The sequence below is a fragment of the Cnephaeus nilssonii genome (assembly GCF_951640355.1).
Source record: "Cnephaeus nilssonii genome assembly, chromosome: 20".
Taxonomy (NCBI): Eukaryota; Metazoa; Chordata; class Mammalia; order Chiroptera; family Vespertilionidae; genus Cnephaeus; species Cnephaeus nilssonii.
Window position 1 is genome coordinate 40913362 of NC_137091.1, and position 20938 is coordinate 40934299.

The window sequence follows — 20938 nt, forward strand, 5'->3', positions numbered from 1 at the left end:
GTGGTCAGTGTGCAGGCATTTTATAGAGAAGTTCAACAAGGGGGTGGGAGGGGACCCTTCTGAGGGTTGTAAAGGGGAGGCAGTGGATATAGGCCAGATGATGCTTACAGGTTGCTGGCATTAAATCAAACACCCAAGTTTCCTTCCTGTGGTCTTCACTCTGACATGTAGGCTAGCATGGAAACCTCCAGGTTTGTTTGTTTTTTTAATATATTTTTTATTGATTTCAGAGAGGAAGGGAGAGGGACAGTGAGATAGAAACATCAGTGATGAGAGAATCATTGATTGGCTGCCTCCTGCATGCACTGGGGATTGAGCCCACAACCCGGGCATGTGCCCCTACCATGAGCTTCTGGTTCATAGGTCAACGCTCAGCCACTGAGCTACACTGGCCAGGCATCCAGGTTTTCTTATAAATAAACTTGTATTTGAAAGAGACCACATTTGCAAAGTTGACCCAAAGCAATTATGATAGCTTCCTGAAAGGTAATGTGGGGCTAGATAATGTTAATTCAGCCAGCAAAAGGATCCAGAAGAAATCAATGGGCATTCAGGAAGTCTCTTGGAATATCTTAGTAGTTAAATAAAATCATAGACTATTGTTTTATTTGTTGAATTTTTCTGGAGTATTTTCCTGTATTATTGGCCCACCTGCAGACAGAGGTTCCCTTCAAGGGACCACCTTGAGATGTCAGTATGTGTCTAATACAATATGTGTCTCTCTCACATTGATGTTTCTCTCTGTGTGTCTCCCCCCTCCCTTCCACTCTCTAAAAGTCAGTGGAATAATATCGTCGGGTGAGGATTCACAACAACAACATAAAGGTCATAATTCCTTAATACCTTCTTTAATGGGACTTTGTGGGTGTCTACAAATTTAATAGGAAGTGGCAGATTCCCTGAGGTCTGTTTAATATGGCCAATTATAAGGGCATTGGATTTGAGCTTTTGAACTGTTTACTACCAACACTGCTGACACCAAATGCGTGTGTGTGGAGGGGGGAGGGGATTCCCACACCACTTTGCCAACCCTCCAACACCGCCAGGATGTCCAGTGATTCAGTTCCGTTCTGACACTAACTACCCAGAGTTAGCCTTAGACCCTGCAGATCAAGGGCTCAGTCCCACAAGACTGCCTCCACTTTAGACTCCAATCACAAGTCCTGGACCTGCTATAATTCTGACAGACCAGCTATAAGTTAGAAGTTCCCACAACCCCTTTCTCGTGTGTTCAATAATTTACCAGAACAACTCACGGAAGTCAGGAAAACAGTTTACTTAATATTACAGGACACTATAAAGGATACAACTCAGGAACAGCCACATGAAATGGATTCATGAAGCAGGGTATAAGTGTAGAGCTTGGTGCTTCTATGCCCTCTGAATGTGCCACCTTCCCAGCACTTAGATGTGTCCACCAACTTGGAAGCTCTCGACCCCATCATTTAGAGCAGTGGTTCTCAACCTTCCTAATGCCGCGACCCTTTAATACAGTTCCTCATGTTGTGGTGACCCCAAACCGCAAAATTACTTTCGTTGCTACTTCATAACTGTAATTTTGCTACTATTATGAATCGTAATGTAAATATCTGATATGCAGGATGTCTTAGGCGACCCCTATGAAAGGGTCGTTCGACCCCCAAAGGGGTCGCGACCGACAGGTTGAGAACCGCTGACTTAGAGGCTTTGTGGAAGTTTCATTAAAGAGACATGCTGGATGAAGTCATTGACCATGAGTGATTGAACTCAATCTGAAACCCCTCTCCCCTCCCTGGAAATCGGGGTGTGGGACTGAAAGTTGCAACTTGCTAATCGTGCCTTGGTCTTTCTGACAACCAGCCCCTGCCCTGAAGCTATCAAGGGGCCCATCAACCATTGCTTCATTGGGACAAAAGAGGCTCCTATCACACATGAAATTCCACGGGGTTTAGGAGTTCTGTGCCAGAAAACGGGATGAAGACCAAATAAATTCATACTGCATATGTTTCTTATATCGCTATCACAGGGCTTAAACTAATATAAATGTTCATTAGATCAAGCATCTAACTTAAGATGGAGATGAGCAATTTCACTGGGGTCATGACAAGTGGTAAAAGATGGGTGTTTGAATTCTAAGGACTTGGTGTCCAGTGATATTCCTAATAGTGAAGATTATTTTCTTTTTAAACTTTGAAGGGTCACCAGGCACCAGTGTGATCTGCTATCAAACCTGGGACCTATTGGTGCCTGGGACAATGCTCAATCAATTGAGCCACATGGGCCAGGGCTGACCTTTTAATCTTTATCATTACATAATGTTCCTAGTAATATTTCTCTTTTTGAAGTCTACATTACCTGATACTGATATTAATATTTATATAGTCATTCCCATTTATGATTAGTGTTTGCATGGCATATAATTTTCCATCTTTTAAAATTTTATCTTGATCTTAATATTTAGTGGATTTCTTGTGGACAACGAATATGACAATCTTGGCATTTTGCTAAGTTTTTTTTTTTTTTTTTGTCTTTTAAGTTCCTTTGAGCTTTTCTTGTGAGACAACCAATATATATATATATATATATATATATATATATATATATATATACACACACACACACACATATATATTTAAAAACAGAACTCTGTATCTCTTCTGAGAAAAAAATACATATAAAAGCAATTTATAGAAATGTAATATCTCAAATTAATTTAATCAATTTAATTAATTATGACCAATAGTGTTTAATATCTTTACATGTGATTCCTGAATGTAGCATTATAACCTACCAAACCACTGGTACCACTACGTCAAGAATAGAGGTTAATACCTTCTTTGCACATCATTGCCTCTCCCAAACCATTCTACCTCGCCCATTCTTCAAATACCCAGCTTTAATTCTCATACAGTTAAGATTATACTCAAGGTTACCCTCCTTCGTGCTTCTCCCTACTGCCCCTAAATGGAACATTTCCTAGTTTGAGATGAACTTTAAATTTCGTGGCTCTGTAATCATTGAAGACATTTAGACTTCAGGAAGTCAGGCCTATCGAAAAACTTCTGCTCGTGGTGGATTCAGGAAAGGGAAGCACTAACCCTCAGTGTAGTTATTCACGATACCGCCTTGAGGGCGACAGGGCAAACTTTGTTCCCAGGACTTTCTGGGTCCTGGTGGTCCGTCTCCGTAGAGTACCGAGCACTTCCGCTTGGGGCGGGTGAGCATGCGGACCGAGCTCCCCGGCTTTCTGGGAAGTGTAGTCCACAGGTCCCGCAGGGACGCGGGCACTTCCGCAGAGGCACCGCCCGGGCAGGGGAATGCTGGGAAGTGTATTTCAAGCTTTGCGCTTCCTCTCTGGGAGCCCAGGTTACCGTCTGCATTCCCTCCCTGCTCCGGTGGTAAGTCGGCTCCGTGTTTGCCCAACCTTCCGAACTTCTCTGGATCCTGGAATAACCCGGGCGGCCGTCGACTTAGGAGGAAGAGGTTGTCTCCGAAAGCGGGGGTGTCCGGGCTTGGGCGGCGGGCATTCCCCTCGGCGGAGCCCGTCTGCGTTTGGGGCGGTCGGGTCCTGCGTCTCCAGCGCTTTCCGCCTCCCCGGGCCGCGCACCTTCCACCCGCTCGGCGGCTTCCCCGAGGTAGAACTTTGAACGAATTACCTAAATTTCTGTCTCCGATGTCTTTCTGTAAAATTGGGATGGCATGACTAGCTTCCTTAATACAGTGGTTTAAGTATTAAACGGGAGTATAAGTAAACGTCTCCAGGCAGTTCTTAGCAGGTGGTGAATGGTGGCTTCTGGTCGTCAGTACTGTTCAGGTTTGGGAAGTGCTCACTTCCCTGAAAACCGTGGAGCCCGATGGGTTTAGACTCCAAACTTGAGGGCTCCTGCTGCGGTGCCCGAGGCATTTCCCTTTGATCTCTGCAGGAAGCTAGACTTCCAAACCTTTTCTGGCTGGAAAGGAGGAGGGAGTGGGGAAGGCACCATACCTCTCTGATTGCTCGGACAGAGATGTTAAAAACAGGACGGGGCCCCCAAAGGAGTCCATTAGGCTAAGTCTCCTGTCACCAAACTGAGACTTACTGACAATCTGGGCACTCCCAGAAGTGGAATCTTAAACTAGTCCATCAGGAATCTCCAGATTAGCACCAGTTAGGTCAGCTGCCTGCTGGACCTTTGCCATCCCCTAAGGAACGTGACCTTGCAACACCCAAGCTGCTGCTTTGTTCTAATATAACTTACTTATTCTTGCTCTATTCTGCATATTTACTTTATTTTTTATTTTATTTTAACCTTTAAAATTTATTATTATTTTTATTTTTTATTATTTATTTAAAACCTTTATGTTCAGATTATAAATTGTTCCTCCTTTGTCCCCCCATAGCTACCCTCCACCCGGTTCCCACCCCACCCCATGCCCTTACACCCGCCCCCCCCCACTGTCCTCATCCATAGGTGTATGCTTTTTGTCCAGTCTCTTCCCGCCCCCCCCACACTTCTTCCCCCCCCCCCAGGATTGTCAATCCACTCCCTTTCTATGTCCCTGATTCTATTATATTCACCAGTTATTCTGTTCATCAGATTTTTTATTCACTTGATTTTTAGATTCACTTGTTGATAGATATGTATTTGTTGTTCATAATTTTTATCTTTACCTTTTTCTTCTTCCTCTTCTTGAAGAATACCTTTCAGCATTTCATATAATACTGGTTTGGTGGTGATGAACTCCTTTAGCTTTTTCTTATCTGTGAAGCTCTTTATCTGACCTTCAATTCTGAATGATAGCTTTGCTGGGTAGAGTAATCTTGGTTGTAGGTTCTTGCTATTCATCACTTTGAATATTTCTTGCCACTCCTGTCTGGCCTGCATAGATTCTGTTGAGAAATCAGCTGACAGTCATATGGGTGCTCCCTTGTAGGTAACTAACTGTTTTTCTTTTGCTGCTTTTAATATTCTCTCTTTGTCTTTTGCCCTTGGCATTTTAATTATGATGTGTTTTGGTGTGGTCCTCTTTGGATTCCTTTTGTTTGGGGTTCTGTGTGCTTCCTGGACTTGTAAGTCTATTTCTTTCACCAGGTGGGGGAAGTTTTCTGTCATTATTTCTTCAAATAGGTTTTCAGTATCTTGTTCCCTCTCTTCTTCTGGCACCCCCATAATTCGGATGTTGGTAGGCTTGAAAATGTCCCAGAGGCTCCTTACTCTATTTTCATATTTTTTTATTCTTTTTTCTTTTTGCTCTTCTGATTTTTTTTTTCTTTCTCATATTCCAAATCGTTGATTTGATTCTGGAATCCTCTATGTTACTGTTGAATCCTTGTAAATTATTCTTTATTTAAGTTAGTGTATGTTTAATTTCTGACTGGCCTTTTTCATATCTTTAAAATTGTCACTAAGATCCTTGAAATTCTCATTAAGTTCCTTGAAAGTCTTGAACCTCTCATTAAGATCCTTGAGCAAACTTATAATCATTGTTTTAAACTCTGTACCTAGTAGTTTACTTGCTCCCATTTCGTTTCGTTCTTTTTCTGGAGATTTCTTCTGTTCTTTCATTTGTCACATGTTTCTTTATCCCACATTTTGGCTGCTTCCTTGTGTTTGTTTCTGTGTATTAATTTGAGTTGCTATGTCTCCTGGAATTGGTAGATTGGCCATGTGTAATAGGTGTCCTGTAGGGCCCAGTGGCTCAGCCTCCCCAGACACCTGAGCTGGGCCCTCTAGGTGTGCCACTGTGTGGGTTGTGTGCACAGTCTTGTTGTAGTTGAGTCTTGATTGCGAGGAGTTGACCTCCAGGCCAATTGGCTGTGAGGACCAGCTGCGACTACAGTGGAAGAGCCACTGTGCAGGAGACACCCTTATGGAGCAGGACTTGCTTCGGTGGGGCTTTGGTGCTCACTGAGTCTGCCCCTTGAGTGTGTGATGTGTAGAGTTGTAATCTGGTATAGTCTGAAGCTGTCCACCAGGTACACTGGCTCTGGGGCCTTCTGGGAGGTGCAAAGTCAGCCACTGCCTGGGGCCACCCAGCAGGAGCTACAGAGGGATCTGCAGATGGCTGCTATTTTGCTATTTGTATTGGGCTTGGAGGTGCCCAGGCTAGGCCAAACTGTGAAACAAGGCAGGCTGGTGCTAGTACCAAGTCTTGGGCATGTTATTGATAGATATGGGGCATGTTGACACACGCTGCTTCTTGAGAGATTTTAGGAAAGTCTGAAGCCTGAACCAGAACAGGCCATTCAGATGGAAAAGCCACTGCAAACAACTTGGGTGGGGCTGCAAGCTGGATGGGGCAGGGTGTCAGGGAATCACCAGAGTGGAGTGAACAGTGTGGGCCTCACTGATGGAAACTCAGACATGGCTGCCAGTCAGCTCTGGAATGAGGGAGGTCCCAGCATAGGAACAATGACCCCTGCGAGCACCCCTGTCTGGGAAAAAGCCGCCCCCGTGTTCCTGCCCCAATGCCAGACAATCCAGTTCTTCCCCATATGTCCCTGGTTTCCCCAGTGCTGCTGCCCAGCGCTGGAGCTCAGAGAGAGCGGGACTGTGTAACTCCTGTGCTGGCCCTTTAAGAGGAACTGCCTGGGTCTCCAGCAGCCTCCATATCACTCAGCCACAATCCCCGGTGGTTTTTACACCCCAAAGATACAGGGACTTCTCTTCCTAGCCCTGGAACCCTGGGTGGGCGTCTGGTGGGGGGCTGGGACCCCTTGCTCCTCACGGGAGACCTCCACAGCCAATATATCTATCCCTCCCGAGTAAAACAAACAACAAACAAACAAAAAAACACCACATGTGTGTCGGACCAGCCTGTTTTGTGCCTCCACCTCTCCTACCGGTCTTGATGCACTTTCTTCTTTACTTTTCTAGTCGTAGGACTTCCATTCGGCCAGATTTCAGGGGGTTCTGAATGATGGTTGTTCTGTATTTTAATTGTAACTTTGAAGTGGTTGTAGGAGGATGTGAGTACCGGCATTTACCTACACCACCATCTTGGTTCTCTCTGCTTATTCTCATATATAGTTAATCCTCGTTCTCACATCTCAGACCAACCACTAGCATACTTCTGTCTCTGTATTTTTCAACCTTTTATTTAAATGGGATACTACAATATGTGGTCTTTTGAGACTGGCTCTTTAACGTATAATGTTTCAAGATCATGTTGTAGTACAGTGGTCGGCAAACTGTGGCTCATGAGCCACATGCGGCTCTTTGGCCCCTCGAGTTTTTAGCAAAGGCCAGCTTAGGAGTACCCTAATTAAGTTAATAACAATGTACCTACCTATATAGTTTAAGTTTAAAAAATTTGGCTCTCAAAAGAAATTTCAATCATTGATACTGTTGATATTTGGCTCTGTTGACTAATGAGTTTGCCGACCACTGTTGTAGTATATATCATAATTTCATTCCTTTTTTTTTTGCCCATGAATATTTTATTGTGGATATAGCACACTTTCCCTATCCATTCACCCACATAGATGTACATTTTAGTTGTTTCCTGTTTGGGATTCTTATGAATAACAGTTTTATAAACACTTAGGTGTAAGTTTTTATGTGGAGATACGTTTTCATTCCTCTTGGATAGATACCTAGAAGTGGAATTGCTTGATGATTGGTAACTTTAGGAATAACTTTTTGAGAAACTGCCAAAACTGTTTTCCACAAATCTTTTCCAGAATCTTGTGTTTCTTATCAGATACTAGAAACTATTTTTTTTGTTTTTTTAGAAAACGGTTGTCTATGGTAATTTAAAAATTATTGCTAAAGTTACACATTATTAGAGAAGACAGTGAGGCAGAGCCAACAGATTTTTCAGAAGTTATGAGTGACCTTCACAGAACAGAACAATCACTTCAGAAGTACAGTTACTATACAATGTCTTTTGGTAATGATCACATTATATAACAATTTCATATTTAAAATACCATCTTTTTGAAAGGAAACCAAGATGGCGGCATAGGTAAACACCTAAACTGCTGCCTTGCACAACAATTTCAAAACTACAACTAAAAGACAAAACGGACATCATCCAGAACCACAGGAAAGCTGTCTGAGTGGAAATTCTACAACTAGAAGGAAAGAGAAAAGCACACTGAGACTCAGAGGAGCTGCAGAAGGCAGAGGTACTGAAACGCGCATGCGCGGAGAGGTCAGGCAACTGAGTACGCAGCTGGCTTTCTCAAGCAGGAAGTAGACAAAAGCTCCTAACTGCGCTGAACTCCAGTTCCGGGCGAGACTCTGGGGACCCAGACACATTCGGGGAGAAACTGGACTGTCTGGCAGTGGGCAAAACTCAAGGGCAGCTTTCTCTCAGAGGTGCTAGCAGCGATTACCGCGGGACACTAAGACACAGGGGCCTCTTAGGGCAGGGCTGACGGGGAAACCAATGCTGTCTGCTCTGCCCTGAGACTCTGCCCTGAGACTCTGCTCCATCCAAGCTGAGCACAGAGGCTATTGTAAGTCTTGTCTCATAAGGGTGTCTCCAGCACAGAAGTTCTACCAGCGTAGACACAGCTGATCCTCACAGCCAATTGGCCTGGAGGTCAATTCCTCCCAGTGATACCAACAACAATCAAGGCTTAACTACAGCGAGACTGTGCGCACTGCCAACAAAGGGGTGCACCAAGAGTGTTCACCTCAGGTAACTGGGGAGGCTGAGCCACTGGGTCCTATAGGACACCTAGCACACAAAGCCACTCTATCAACTAGGGAAGCAGCGAAAATGCGGAGACAAATAAACAAATCACAAATGAAAGAAATGGAGGAAAGCAAACAACTGGATATAGAGTTCAAAACCATGGTTATAAAGTTTTTCAAGAATTTCCTAGAAAAGGCCGATAAATTTAGTGAAACCCTCGAGGATATGAAGAAGGACCAACTAGAAATTAAGCATACACTGACTAAAATAAAAAATATTATACAGCGATCTAACAGCAGACTAGAGGATCGCAAGAATCAAGTCAAAGATTTGAAATACAAAGAAGCAAAAAACACCCAACCGGAAAAGCAAAAAGCAAAAAGAATCCAAAAATATGAAGACAGTGTAAGGAGCCTGTGGGACAACTTCAAGCGTACCAACATCCAAATTATGGGGGTGCCAGAAGAAGTGAGAGAGCAAGATACTGAAAACCTATTTGAAGAAATAATGACCCAAAACTTCCCCCACCTGGTGAAAGAAATAGACTTACAAGTCCAGGAAGCACACAGAACCCCAAACAAAAGGAATCCAAAGAGGACCACACCAAAACACATCATAATTAAAATGCCAGGGGCAAAAGACAAAGAGAGAATATTAAAAACAGCAAGAGAAAAACAGTTAGTTACCTACAAGGGAGCACCCATATGACTGTCAGCTGATTTCTCAACAGAAACTATGCAAGCCAGATGGGAGTGGCAAGAAATATTCAAAGTGATGAATAGCAAGAACCTACAACCAAGATTACTCTACCCAGCAAAGCTATCATTCAGAATTGAAGGTCAGATAAAGAGCTTCACAGATAAGAAAAAGCTAAAGGAGTTCATCACCACCAAATCAGTATTATATGCTGAAAGGTATTCTTTAAGGAGAGGAAGAAGAAGAAAAAAGGTAAAGATAAAAATTATGAACAACAAATACATATCCATCAACAAGTGAACCTAAAAATCAAATGAATAAAAAATCTGATGAACAGAATAAACTGGTGAATATAATAGAATCAGGGACATAGAAAGGGATTGGACTGACAATTCTTGGGAAGGGGTGTGGGGGGTGCGGGAATAGACAGGACAAAAATCGTACACCTATGGATAAGGACAGTGGGGGCGGGGGGTAAGGACAGAGGGTGGGATGGGAACTGGGTGGAGGGGACCTATGGGGGAAAAAAGAGGAACAATTGTAATAATCTGAATAATAAAGATTTATTAAATTTAAATAAAGGTTAATAAAGGAATCTTTTCTAAAATTTGAAAAAAATACATCTTTTTTACTATAGCTATAAAAATACGAAATCCTTTTAGTATTTAAAGTGCTTTCCAGCTCTGAAGAGTTCAATTAAATTGGAACTAATATTCTCTCAGTTGTATATATGACACAATTGAGGAAAAGAGATGTTATTAATTTGCCCATGACAACCCATCTCAGTGAGGTGCTGAACTAGGATTTGAGCCCATATATTGCTGCCCCAGAGATGATCCTTGCTCTGGACATTCTATTGTCTCAGTTTGTATCATACCAGAGTCTCATTTGTGCCCTTGGGTACCACAAGGCAGTGTTGGAGATGGTGCCAGTGTGTGTGTGGTGCAGGAATGGAGGCCCTGCTGAGATTTCGCCAAGCTGTGAACAGCAGCAGCCACCTCACGAAAGGGGCTCCGTGGCTAATTCACAGTAAGTGTTCATGGAGCTGAGCAACACCCCGGTCACCCTTTCATGTCCTTTTTCTGTCTTTTCAGACACTACCAGGCACAGGTCTGCCTGCCAGGACTCTCCTTACTTCAGACAGGAACCTACATTTGCAGAAGTAAGAAGAAAAGAATGACCACATTTAAGGTGCATATGGTTCACCTTTTTTACTGTTAAAATTCCATCTCACTACTCAGAAGATCACGTGTTTTTTCCTTTCCTGAGATGTCTCAAGGAGAACACCAGGCATTTAAAGACCTGTTTACTTTGTATTCGCTTTTAGTGTTGGTTTTATTTTGTCATTATTCATTTTACTTCAAAAATGTGTGGACAAATTAATAGAAATGACCACAAGTTCTCCAACTTTATTACTTCGCTGCTGGAACATTAACCATTATTTTCTCATATTCTCTTCCTCGTGTAGCCATAGCTTAATTAATATTCACAATTACATCTAATATTAAATAGGGCTTTTAATTTAATATAACATTTACTTTTTATGATTATGTAGTATTTCTATTATTGACACACTTTTTAATTTTCAACTACTTACTACTCATAGACATTAAGGTGGTTTAGGAGTTTTGTTGTTTTAAGTAACATTGCAGTGACAATTTTCCTACCTGCAACTTTTTTCTCCAAAAAAATCAATTCTCCAAATAACATGCCTATGTTTTTTCCTCAACATACTAAGAGCTTAATGTTGAAAAAGTGCATTGATACATGCCCCATTGGAATTTTATAGATAGAATATTCAAATCTGGCATAGCACAGTAGGCACAAATATTGTTGGAGATTTTCACTCAGAAGGGGCTAGATTCTGTCTTTCCTATTGTCTGAGTCAGGTCCTACATGTCTTTTACTTACTCATCTACTCTTTTTAAAGTATATTTTTATTGATTTCAGAGAGGAAGGGAGAGGGAGAGAGAGATAGAAACATCAGTGATGAGTGATCCCCTACTGGGGATCAAGCCCACATCTTGGGCATATGCCCAGGGAATGGAACAGTGACCTCTGGTTCATAGGTCGCTGCTCAACCACTGAGCCACACCAGCTGGGCTACTAATCTACATTTATTCCTGCATATAATAATTATTTTTTCAAAGTAATACATAACCTTATGTTTGTGTGTATGTTTTTAAATAATAGACTATTTTTTTAGGGTAGTTTTGCATTCACATTAAAATCCAGCAGAAGATACACAGATTTCCCTATACCTCCTGCCCTCACACATTCACAGCCTCACCTATTTTTTTTTTCTGTTAATCCTCACCTGAGGATATTTTTCCATTGATTATTTTATAAAGAGAGTGGGAGTGAGGGAAGAGGAGAGGGAGGGAGGGAGGGAGGGAAGGAGGGAGGGAGGGAGGGAGGGAGGGAGGGAGGGAGGGAGGGAGGGAGGGAGAGCGAGAGAGAGAGAGAGAGAGAGAAGCATCGATGTGAGAGAGACATCGGTTGGTTGCCTCCCACAAGCGTTGAGATGGGGGCCAGGGAAGGGAAGGAACCTGCAACCCAGGTACATGCTCTTGACTGGGAATCAAGCCCTCAACCCTTCAGTCTGCAGACTGACATTCTAATCACTGAGCCACCCTGGCCAGGGCCTCTCCCATTTGTACCACCCCCCACCAGATTTGTACATTTGTTAGAATTGATGAACCTGCATTGACACATCATTATCACCAGGATCCAGACTTTACATTAGGGTTCCCTCTTGTTTTGTTTAATAATGCATTTTTTATTGATTTCAGAGAGGGAGAGAGTGATAGAAATATCAATGATGAGAGAGAATTATTGATTAGCTGTCTCCTGCAAGGCCCCTACTGGGTGTGCCATGACCAGGAATAGAACCGTGACCTCCTGGTTCATAGGTCAACGCTCAACCACTGATCCACGCTGGCCAGGCTCAGGGTTCACTCTTTGTGTACATTCTGTAGGTTTGGACAAAGACATTATGGCATGTCCCCGCCATTATACTCTCATACACAGTAGTTTCATGTTCTGAAATCCCCTTGTGCTCCACCTCTGTATCCTTCTCTTCCTCCAGCCCCTGGCAACCCCTGATCTTTTTACAGTCTGCATAATTTTACCTCTTCCAGAAGGTCATGTAATTGGAATATCTATAAGTAACCTTTCAAACTGGCTTCTTTTACTTAGCAATATCCGTTAAAATTACCTCCATGTCTTTTTGTGGTTTAATAGCTCATTTCTTTTTAGCACTAAATTATACTCTGGTCTGGATATACCACAGTTTATCCATTCACCACCTGAAGGGTATCTTGGTTGCCTCCAGTTATAACCTAAGGTATAATCGTGGTTAAAGATGTCCACTCTTGCCCTGGATGGTGTGGCTCAGTTGGTTGAGCATGGTCCCGGGCACCAAAAGGTTGCTGGTTCGATTCCTGGTCAGGCCACATGCCCAGGTTGCCCGCTCCAAACCCAGTAGGGGGCGTGCAGGAGGTAGCTGACCGATGTTTCGCTCTCACATGGATGTTTCTCTTTCTCCCTCTCCCTTCCTCTCTCTTTAAAAATGAATTAAATATATATATATATATATATTTTTTATTTTTTTTTTATTTTAGAAGACGTTTATTAAAGCTAGGGACCATGAAACAAAGGAAGGGCTGGGGAAATGAGTGCAGGCTGGTCTGCTTTGGCTCACTAAGAAGTCAGAGAAAGGGGGCCATGGGGACAGGCTCAGGGGGTTTGCCTGAGATGAACTGCCACTGCCCATTGCTGCCCTGGTTGCAAGCCCCATCGGGTCCCTTAGCGTTTAGGAGACGCACACCTTTCTTCCGACTCCGGCAGCCAAGGCCTGCGGAGGGGCTGCCTCCTGGGCCGGAGGTGAGAGGCCGAGCCCGGACTCCACCGTGAGCCTCATGGCAGCCGGGTGCACGTGGACCCGCAGCCCCCCCACACTTTCCCCATGTCTCGGGTTGAGACCCACAGGGGTCCGGAAGCCGTGGGGCGCACGAGACGAGCCTGCAGGAAGATGCTGGGGCGGAAACTGGAGCCCAGGCAGCTGGGTTCCCAGATCCTCCCTGCCGTGGCTGCGCCTGAATAAAAATATTTTTTAAAAATGTCCATTCTTGCCCTGGCCAGATAGCTCAGTTGGTTAGAGTGTCGTGCCAATAAACCAAGGTTGCGAGTTCGATCTCTGGCCAGGGCACCTACAAGAAGCAACCAGTGAATGCATAAATAAGTGGAACAACAAATTGGTGTTTCTCTCTCAAATCAATAAAAAAGTAAAAGTCCAGTCTTGCTGGATATGCCAGGCACTTACTCCTTTGAGCTACTGGATAAGGAGGTTCTTGATTTCATGTTTCACTTAAACAGGTAGAAACTGAGAAACCTGCTTAAGTCACACAGGAAACCAAGCAAGGGTCAAGGAATATTAGCCATTCTGTTTGGAAGAACCCATAAGCAGATGGCATCTGCTCAGTGCTGGTTGAGTTGACATGTGTTTGGTGCCATAGGAGGAAGTGACGTTCAAGGACGTGGCTGTGGTCTTCACCGAGGAGGAGCTGGGGCTGCTGGACCCGTCCCAGAGGAAGCTGTACCGAGACGTGATGCTGGAGAACTTCCGGAACCTGGTCTCAGTGGGTGAGGACAGGCGCTCTGTGACTCAATGTCAGCTCCCAGGGGGAGCTTTGTATCCTTGGGTGTTCAAGGCTTTGGAGCCCTTGTAATGGCTCCCTGAGTTTGGGGGTCTGACTTTTCTAATATATAGTGGACACAGTGAGTGAATTAGTTTGGTTTTTACCAACAGGCAAGTTTGTGTTTTGTTAAGGAATTATAATGCACAGTATACTGCTCTGTCTTACCAATTTTTGACTCTATCATGAGTTTTAAAACCAATTGAGACCTATTCTCAATTTTTTTTTAATCCTCACCCAAGGATATGTTTTTATTGATTTTTTTAGAGAGAAAGAGAAACATTGGTCGATTGCTTCCCACATGCACCCCGACCTGGGATTGAACCCAAAACCTAGGTATGTGCCCTGACCGGGACTCGAGCCTGCAACCTTTTGGTGTACAGGACGGTGCTCCAACCAACTGAGCCATCCAGCCAGGGCCCTACTCTCAGTTTTTAAGGAAATAAAATTAGATTACTAATCCTCTCACACTCTTCCAAAATATTCAAGGAGGAAGTATTTCCTAGCTCATTCTACATATGTGTATGGGTCTTTTTAAAATTTTACTTTGATAGTATGTTTACTAAAGCTGGGGACAGTGAAACAAAAGAACGACTTCGGGTAGAAGCAGCAGGAGAGAGCCGAGGCAGTGCTGTCGGGAAGAAATGAGCCACGGTGGGGCTGCTGTTAGCTCACTGAAAAGTCAGAGGAAATGGGGGCCTCGGAAACAGGGTCAGGGGGTGAGCCCAGGATGAGCTGCTGCTGTCCGTTGCGCCCCTGGTTGCAAGTCTTGTGGGGACCTTTCGGGTTTAGGAGAGAAGAGTAAGGATGCACACCTGGGAGGGAAGAAAGGCATGGGGGTGCTCCAGAGATAACCCACCCATATGGGTCTTGACAAATGGCATTTCTTCACATTGGTCATTTAAGAAAAAAATGTTTGAAAAACACTGCTTCTGATTACTGGGAGAGTATGCAGTGGGAACCTAATTTTCCAGGGAAGTTTACCTAGAATGTTTTGGTGTTAAGCATGTGACTTTGCATGTTCACCAGGCATCAAACATTCAAACAAGACATGGCCCACTTAGTAAGGGGAGAGAAGTTTTGGATGGTGAATATGGCAATCCAAAGAAAAGGGAATTCAGCCCTAGCTGGTGTGGCTCCATTGGTAGGAGCATTGTCCCATATACTGAAAGGTCACAGGTTCGGTTTTTGGACAGGGCACATACCTGTGTTTTGGGTTCGATTTCTGGCCCTAGATGGAGCATGTATGTGAGGCAACCAGTTGATGTTTCGCTCTCTCTCTCTCTCTCGCTCTCTCTCCCCCTCTCAATGAAATCAATGAAAATGTCATCAGGTGAGGATTAGAATTTTTTAAAAATTCTCTTATGTGTTTTTTTTTTTCTGGAGTCCCCGGTGGTCTGCTCTGGGTCCCCACTCCCTCTCTAAACACATCTCCTGTCCTCTTCCTCTTGTTCCATTTTCCCCACCCACATTGTCCCCCTTACTGTTCCTCAGACCTGCCAAGGATTCTATATATTGCCTGTTGCTGCTGTAACAAATTACTATAAACAGCAGAGCTAACAACAAAATTGGATTATAGTTTAGTTCTTTAGGTGTGAAGTGTGACGTCTCACTGAGCTAAGTCAGGGTGCCTGCAGGGCTGTGTGTCTTTCTGGATGCTCTAGGAGGGACCCTTCCCCTTGGGTTGCTAGTATCTAGGACCTTCCCAATTCCTTGGTTCTCGTTTTCCTTCCTCTGTCTTCAAAGCCATCAGTGTTGCATTTCTGACCATTGGTTCTCGTTTTCCTTCCTCTGTCTTCAAGGCCATCAATGTTGCATTTCTGACCATTCCTCTGGACTTTTCCTCTACCACTCTTCTGTCTCCCGCCTCTCGGGACCCTTCTGATTACATTGGCCCCTCTGGGATAATCCTGGGTGCTCTTCCCATTTTTATGGTTAGCAACCTTAATTGCATCTGCAACCCCATTCTTTACTGTGTAAATAACATGTTCATAGGTTCTGAGGATTGGACGTGGACATCTTTCAGGGACCATTGTTAAGTATACTACACAAGCTTTTCCTTCAGCGTCCTTCACTTCCTTCTGCCTGGAATGCTCTTTCACCCCAAATACTACTGGCCCTTTCTTTCTTCTTTCATTGCCTGCTCAGTTTCAATATCATGACACAGGCCTTATGACCACACTATTTAAAATACAATTCTGTTGCCTGGCTGGCATGGCTCAGTGGTTGAGTATCGACCTATGAACCAGGAGGTCATGCTTTGATTCCTGGTCAGGGCATATGCCCCACTTGCAGGCTCGATCCCCAGAGGGACCAATTTGGTTATAATTCTCCTCTTGTAGATTATATTCCACATGTATATATTCCACAAATATAACCAAAACAAAAGAGGTAACTGAAATATTTGCACAACCCAGGCATGTACAAATATTTGGTTCTGTTTGTTTTGGTTGGGTATCAACACAGAACAATAAGATGAACTACACATATTACGTATTACTTAGAATTTACTTTGCATATATAGATACAAACAGCTCTATGTTTTTTACATATAGGATTATAAAGAGTTTAGCCAACAAAGTTTGGAGGGACAGTTTACACTCCTCCTGCACTTGACACCAACTGCAAGTTTGGGGGGGGGGGGTCCAAACTACCTTCACTTTGAATGAGTCTCTAGATGGCCTAATAGAACTCACTGAATGCTGTTATACTCACGGTTAGTGTTTTTAAAGGGAAGGATTCACCTTACAATTAAGTAAGAGAATGGGCACGGGAAAAGGAGTCTAGAGAAGAGCCAGACACAGAGCTCCCACTGTCCTCTCTGTGTGGATCAAGGACGTGTTACTGTGTTACTTTCCAACATAAAGGTGTGAAATTACACAGGGTATAGCCAATCAGGGAAGCTCACCTAAGCCTCAGTGCGATGGGGTTCCATCGCATGGCCAGTATACCTTGAATAGTTTTATGAGGTTATTCTGTCTCTTGATTCACACCACCAGGTAACGGAAAGCTTTATCCACAATCACAATCTGGTCTTTCTGGTGGTGTTAGCCTCATTCCAAAATCATATTGTTATACCAGCCAGTGTGGCCCCAGACCCTCATATCTTTCCAGACATGACATTTCACATGCTTAGAGCTTCTCTCTCAGATATGGAAGGCAAACGCCAGATCCCTTATTGGGTAAGATATCTAATATAAGGATGTGTAACGTAAATCCAAATATACAAAGTATTGATTATGTTACTGCTTTTCCTTAAAATTTGATTCATACTTCATTGTGTATATATTTGCTTTATAATTTTCTATCGAAGGCTTTACACTGATTATAAAATTCAATAGAAACAGCAGCTGATTAACATGTATCATATTACTATATTTGTTATGAAGTCTTTGATTTCTAAGTTATACCTCACATAGGAGACTTGGTGTGGTTCTAAATTTGTTTCATTGATGCTTAGTGGAGAAGAACCTGCTGGACTACTACTTAGTTTCTGTAAACCAGATACCATGACCCATATCCAAAGGACACTGTGAATACTCTGGATTTATTGAAGTCTCATGCTCTTCCTTAAATGTGAAATCTTGAAGACACTGAACAAAGTCTTCATTTATCCACATCTATAAATTCTCTCTTCTTATAGGAGGCAAGGTCCAATATGAGATGGAGACTGTTCCAGAACCAGAACAACATGAAGAACTCTCCTGCTGGCAAATATGGCAACAAATTGCAAGTGACCTAATCAGGAGTCAAGACTCCATGATCAAGAGTTCTCAGTTCCCTAACCATAATGATTCAACCAGCCAGGTTGGGGCAGGACTATCTATAACTCACACAGGCCAGACACCTCACTGGGGAAATGAATGTAACAAATTCTTTTGTGATATCTTCAACTTTGATCTCCATCAACAAATGCACTCAGGAGAGAAGTCTCATACATGTGGTGAGTGTGGAAAAAGCTTCTTTTATAGTTCAGCATTCCGTATTCATCAGAGAGTTCACTTGGGAGAGAAATGCTATAAGTGTGATAAGTGTGGTAAGGAATTCAGTCAGAGCTCACGTCTGCAAACCCATCAGCGAGTCCACACTGTAGAAAAACCATTTAAATGTGAGCAGTGTGGGAAAGGCTTCAGTCGTAGGGCAACACTTAGTGACCATTGCAAATTACACTCAGGAGAGAAACCTTATAAGTGTGAGGAATGTGGGAGGACCTTCCTTCATGCTTACCATCTTTACAACCACCAGAGAGTCCACACGGGGGAGAAACCGTTCAAATGTGATATATGTGGGAAGAACTTCCGTCAGAGGTCAGCACTTAATAGTCATTGTGTGGTCCACACGGGAGAGAAACCGTACAAATGTGAAGAGTGTGGGAAATGCTTCAGCTGGTGCTCACATCTTCATATCCACAAGAACATTCACACGGGACAGAAATCATACAAATGTGACAAGTGTGGAAAGAGCTTCTACTCTAAGGCAGATCTTTATTACCATCAGAGGATTCACACAGAAGAGAAACCCTATAATTGTGAGGAATGTGGGAAGAGCTACAGATGGGCCTCGCATCTTTTGGCCCATCAGCGAGTCCACAGTGGAGAAAAACCGTTCAGATGTGAAGAGTGCGGGAAGAGATTTGGTCGGAAAGCCTACCTACAAGCTCACCTAAAAGTCCACACAAGAGAAAAGCCATTCAAGTGTGAGGAGTGTGGGAAGGGCTACAAGACAAGCTTGGATCTTGAAGTGCACCGGAGCATCCACACAGGAGAGAAACCATATACATGCTGGGTGTGTGGTAAGCACTTAAGTAGGGCCTCACACCTTAAACTTCATCAGAGAGTGCACACTGGAGAGAAACCATACAAATGTGATGTGTGTGGTAAACTTTTCACTCAGTTTTCACATCTACAGTCTCATCAGAAAGTTCACACAAGGGAGAAGCCTTACAAGTGTGAGGTATGTGGTAAGCGCTTCAAGTCAAGTTCATACTTTAGAATTCATTACAGAAGCCATGCTGGTGATAAATTTCATCCGTTCTCAGAAGAAGGAAAACCTTTGTTTCATTAAAGGGAATGTTTCAGCCATGGCTCAACATACCCCAGTGATTCTGAGACTACACAAGTGGTGCGGTGAGGGCATGAGGGCAGGGAGCGTGTTTGCTGCTGATCCTACACAACCTTAACATTGATTAGCACTTTGTATATGTATTCAGCACTCGTTTGTTAAGTCAGTCAAGGGAAGAAAATATCTAATATTTAAAAACTGTACCTGGAAGAGGAAACCTGCAAAAAACAATTCAGGGAAACAAACATGAGTTGAAATACAGAAAGACACCGGGTCCTGCTCGCCACAGCATTATTTTGGTAGGCTCCTTGCAGCTGGCTCCTGGCCTACCCTCTGGCTCTGTTCTGAGGTTGGGTTCTTATTATTTGGGTTTCTGTCTGGTGTTCCGTTAGTATATATAGTATAAATTCATCTTTTGGTTTTTCTCACAGTCCAAACAGTTATAACTTTGCAATAACTGGCTACTGCACATATCACAATTGACATTTTTCAACGGTGTTAAGGCAAGGGTTCAAAGTAACCTATTAAAAGGGTCAGATTTAGCACCAGTGATAATAGTTTTCGTAATCTTGAATTCATTGAATTTTAAGTCTTTGTTTTTTCATGCTGGCTTTGATATGATTGCCTTCTAATTGTAGCATGCATTTCTTTATTTCCTTTTTTTTTTTGGGGGGGGGGGGGATGGGAGTAAGGGTTAATCCTCACCTGAGGATATTTTCTATTTTCCATTGATTTTTAGAGAAAATGTAAGGGAGGAAGGGAGAGAAACATCGATGTGAGAGAGACACATTGATTGGTTGCCTCCCGTACGCACCCCAACCAGAACTGGGATCTAACCTGCAACCCAGGTATATGCCCTTGACCAGAAATCAAACCCGAGACCCTTCGGTGCATGGGCTGACGTTCCAACCACTGAGCTATACCAGCCAGTGCTTGTATTATTTCTTTTGTCAAACTTCTCTGGTAGGGGCTATGCTAAATTTGAAGGACATTTAGTATCTCAACTTTCTATATTCTTCCCTTATTCCCATGAAATAAATACCAGAAAAAGTTGTTGGGATTTGGTAATTTCATCAAATGTATTCATTACTTGCATAGGAATGCCATCTACATGCTTTTCTTTTTTGGTAAAAACACATCTTTGGAAAATATAACTGTAATTTAGAAGTCATAGTTTAAGAACTTAAGATTATGAGATTCAAATAATGAAAAATGAATACCATATCAGTAATGCCACACAATTTTTAGAATGGAAATAACAAGTGTTTGTCAGTAAAAATTTGTTTAAATTATATATTTCCAAAATAACTTGGAGTCATTAAAGTGATGGCAAGGACATGTAATAACAGAAGAAGAACATAATATGGGCTTTGTGAACTCGGACTGTGGAATTAAGTTCATAAATCTGTGTATGTATGTATAAAAATAAAATGTGGAAAGTGATACTCATAGTAATGATCTTCTTTAGCAAGGAGTATTGGGTGGTATTTCCATTTTTAATCCCATTATGTATTTTAATTTCTCAATGAGCATCAATTTGATCAAACTGGTAAATTATGTATAAAGGAATTTGAAAAATGATTAATATGAATCATTTACAGTTATGGACTCCTAATAAGATTGTGCTATATTATCATATAAGATCAAAATTAAGGAATAGGACTCCATCAATATTCAAAAAATTTTTCTGGTTATTTGAATACACAAATAAGTTAATGCATGTGACACATCTTTATTTTTTTTAATTTAATAAATCTTTATTGTTCAGATTATTACAATTGTTTCTCCTTTTTTCCCCCCCATAGCTCCCCTCCACCCGGTTCCCACTCTACCCTCTGCCCTTACCTCCCTCCCACTGTCCTCATCCATAGGTGTACAAT

The 20938-nt window shown here is 42.8% G+C and overlaps 1 protein-coding gene across 2 annotated transcripts in view; it reads left to right on the forward strand.

The window, feature by feature from the left end:
• LOC307092243 (zinc finger protein 560-like) overlaps nucleotides 1-20938 on the forward strand; it is a 96849-nt gene that overhangs the window by 24868 nt on the left and 51043 nt on the right. The window contains exons 1-4 of one of the 2 annotated variants that reach the window (XM_079759448.1): nucleotides 3283-3377; nucleotides 10395-10491; nucleotides 13818-13944; nucleotides 17641-20781. In XM_079759448.1, coding sequence (XP_079615574.1) covers nucleotides 10477-10491; nucleotides 13818-13944; nucleotides 17641-19061 — 1563 coding nt within the window. In that variant the 5' untranslated portion in view covers nucleotides 3283-3377; nucleotides 10395-10476 and the 3' untranslated portion in view covers nucleotides 19062-20781. Of the gene's footprint in view, nucleotides 1-3282; nucleotides 3378-10394; nucleotides 10492-13817; nucleotides 13945-17640; nucleotides 20782-20938 lie in introns of those variants that run through there. The other variant, XM_079759449.1, reaches the window with a different exon arrangement.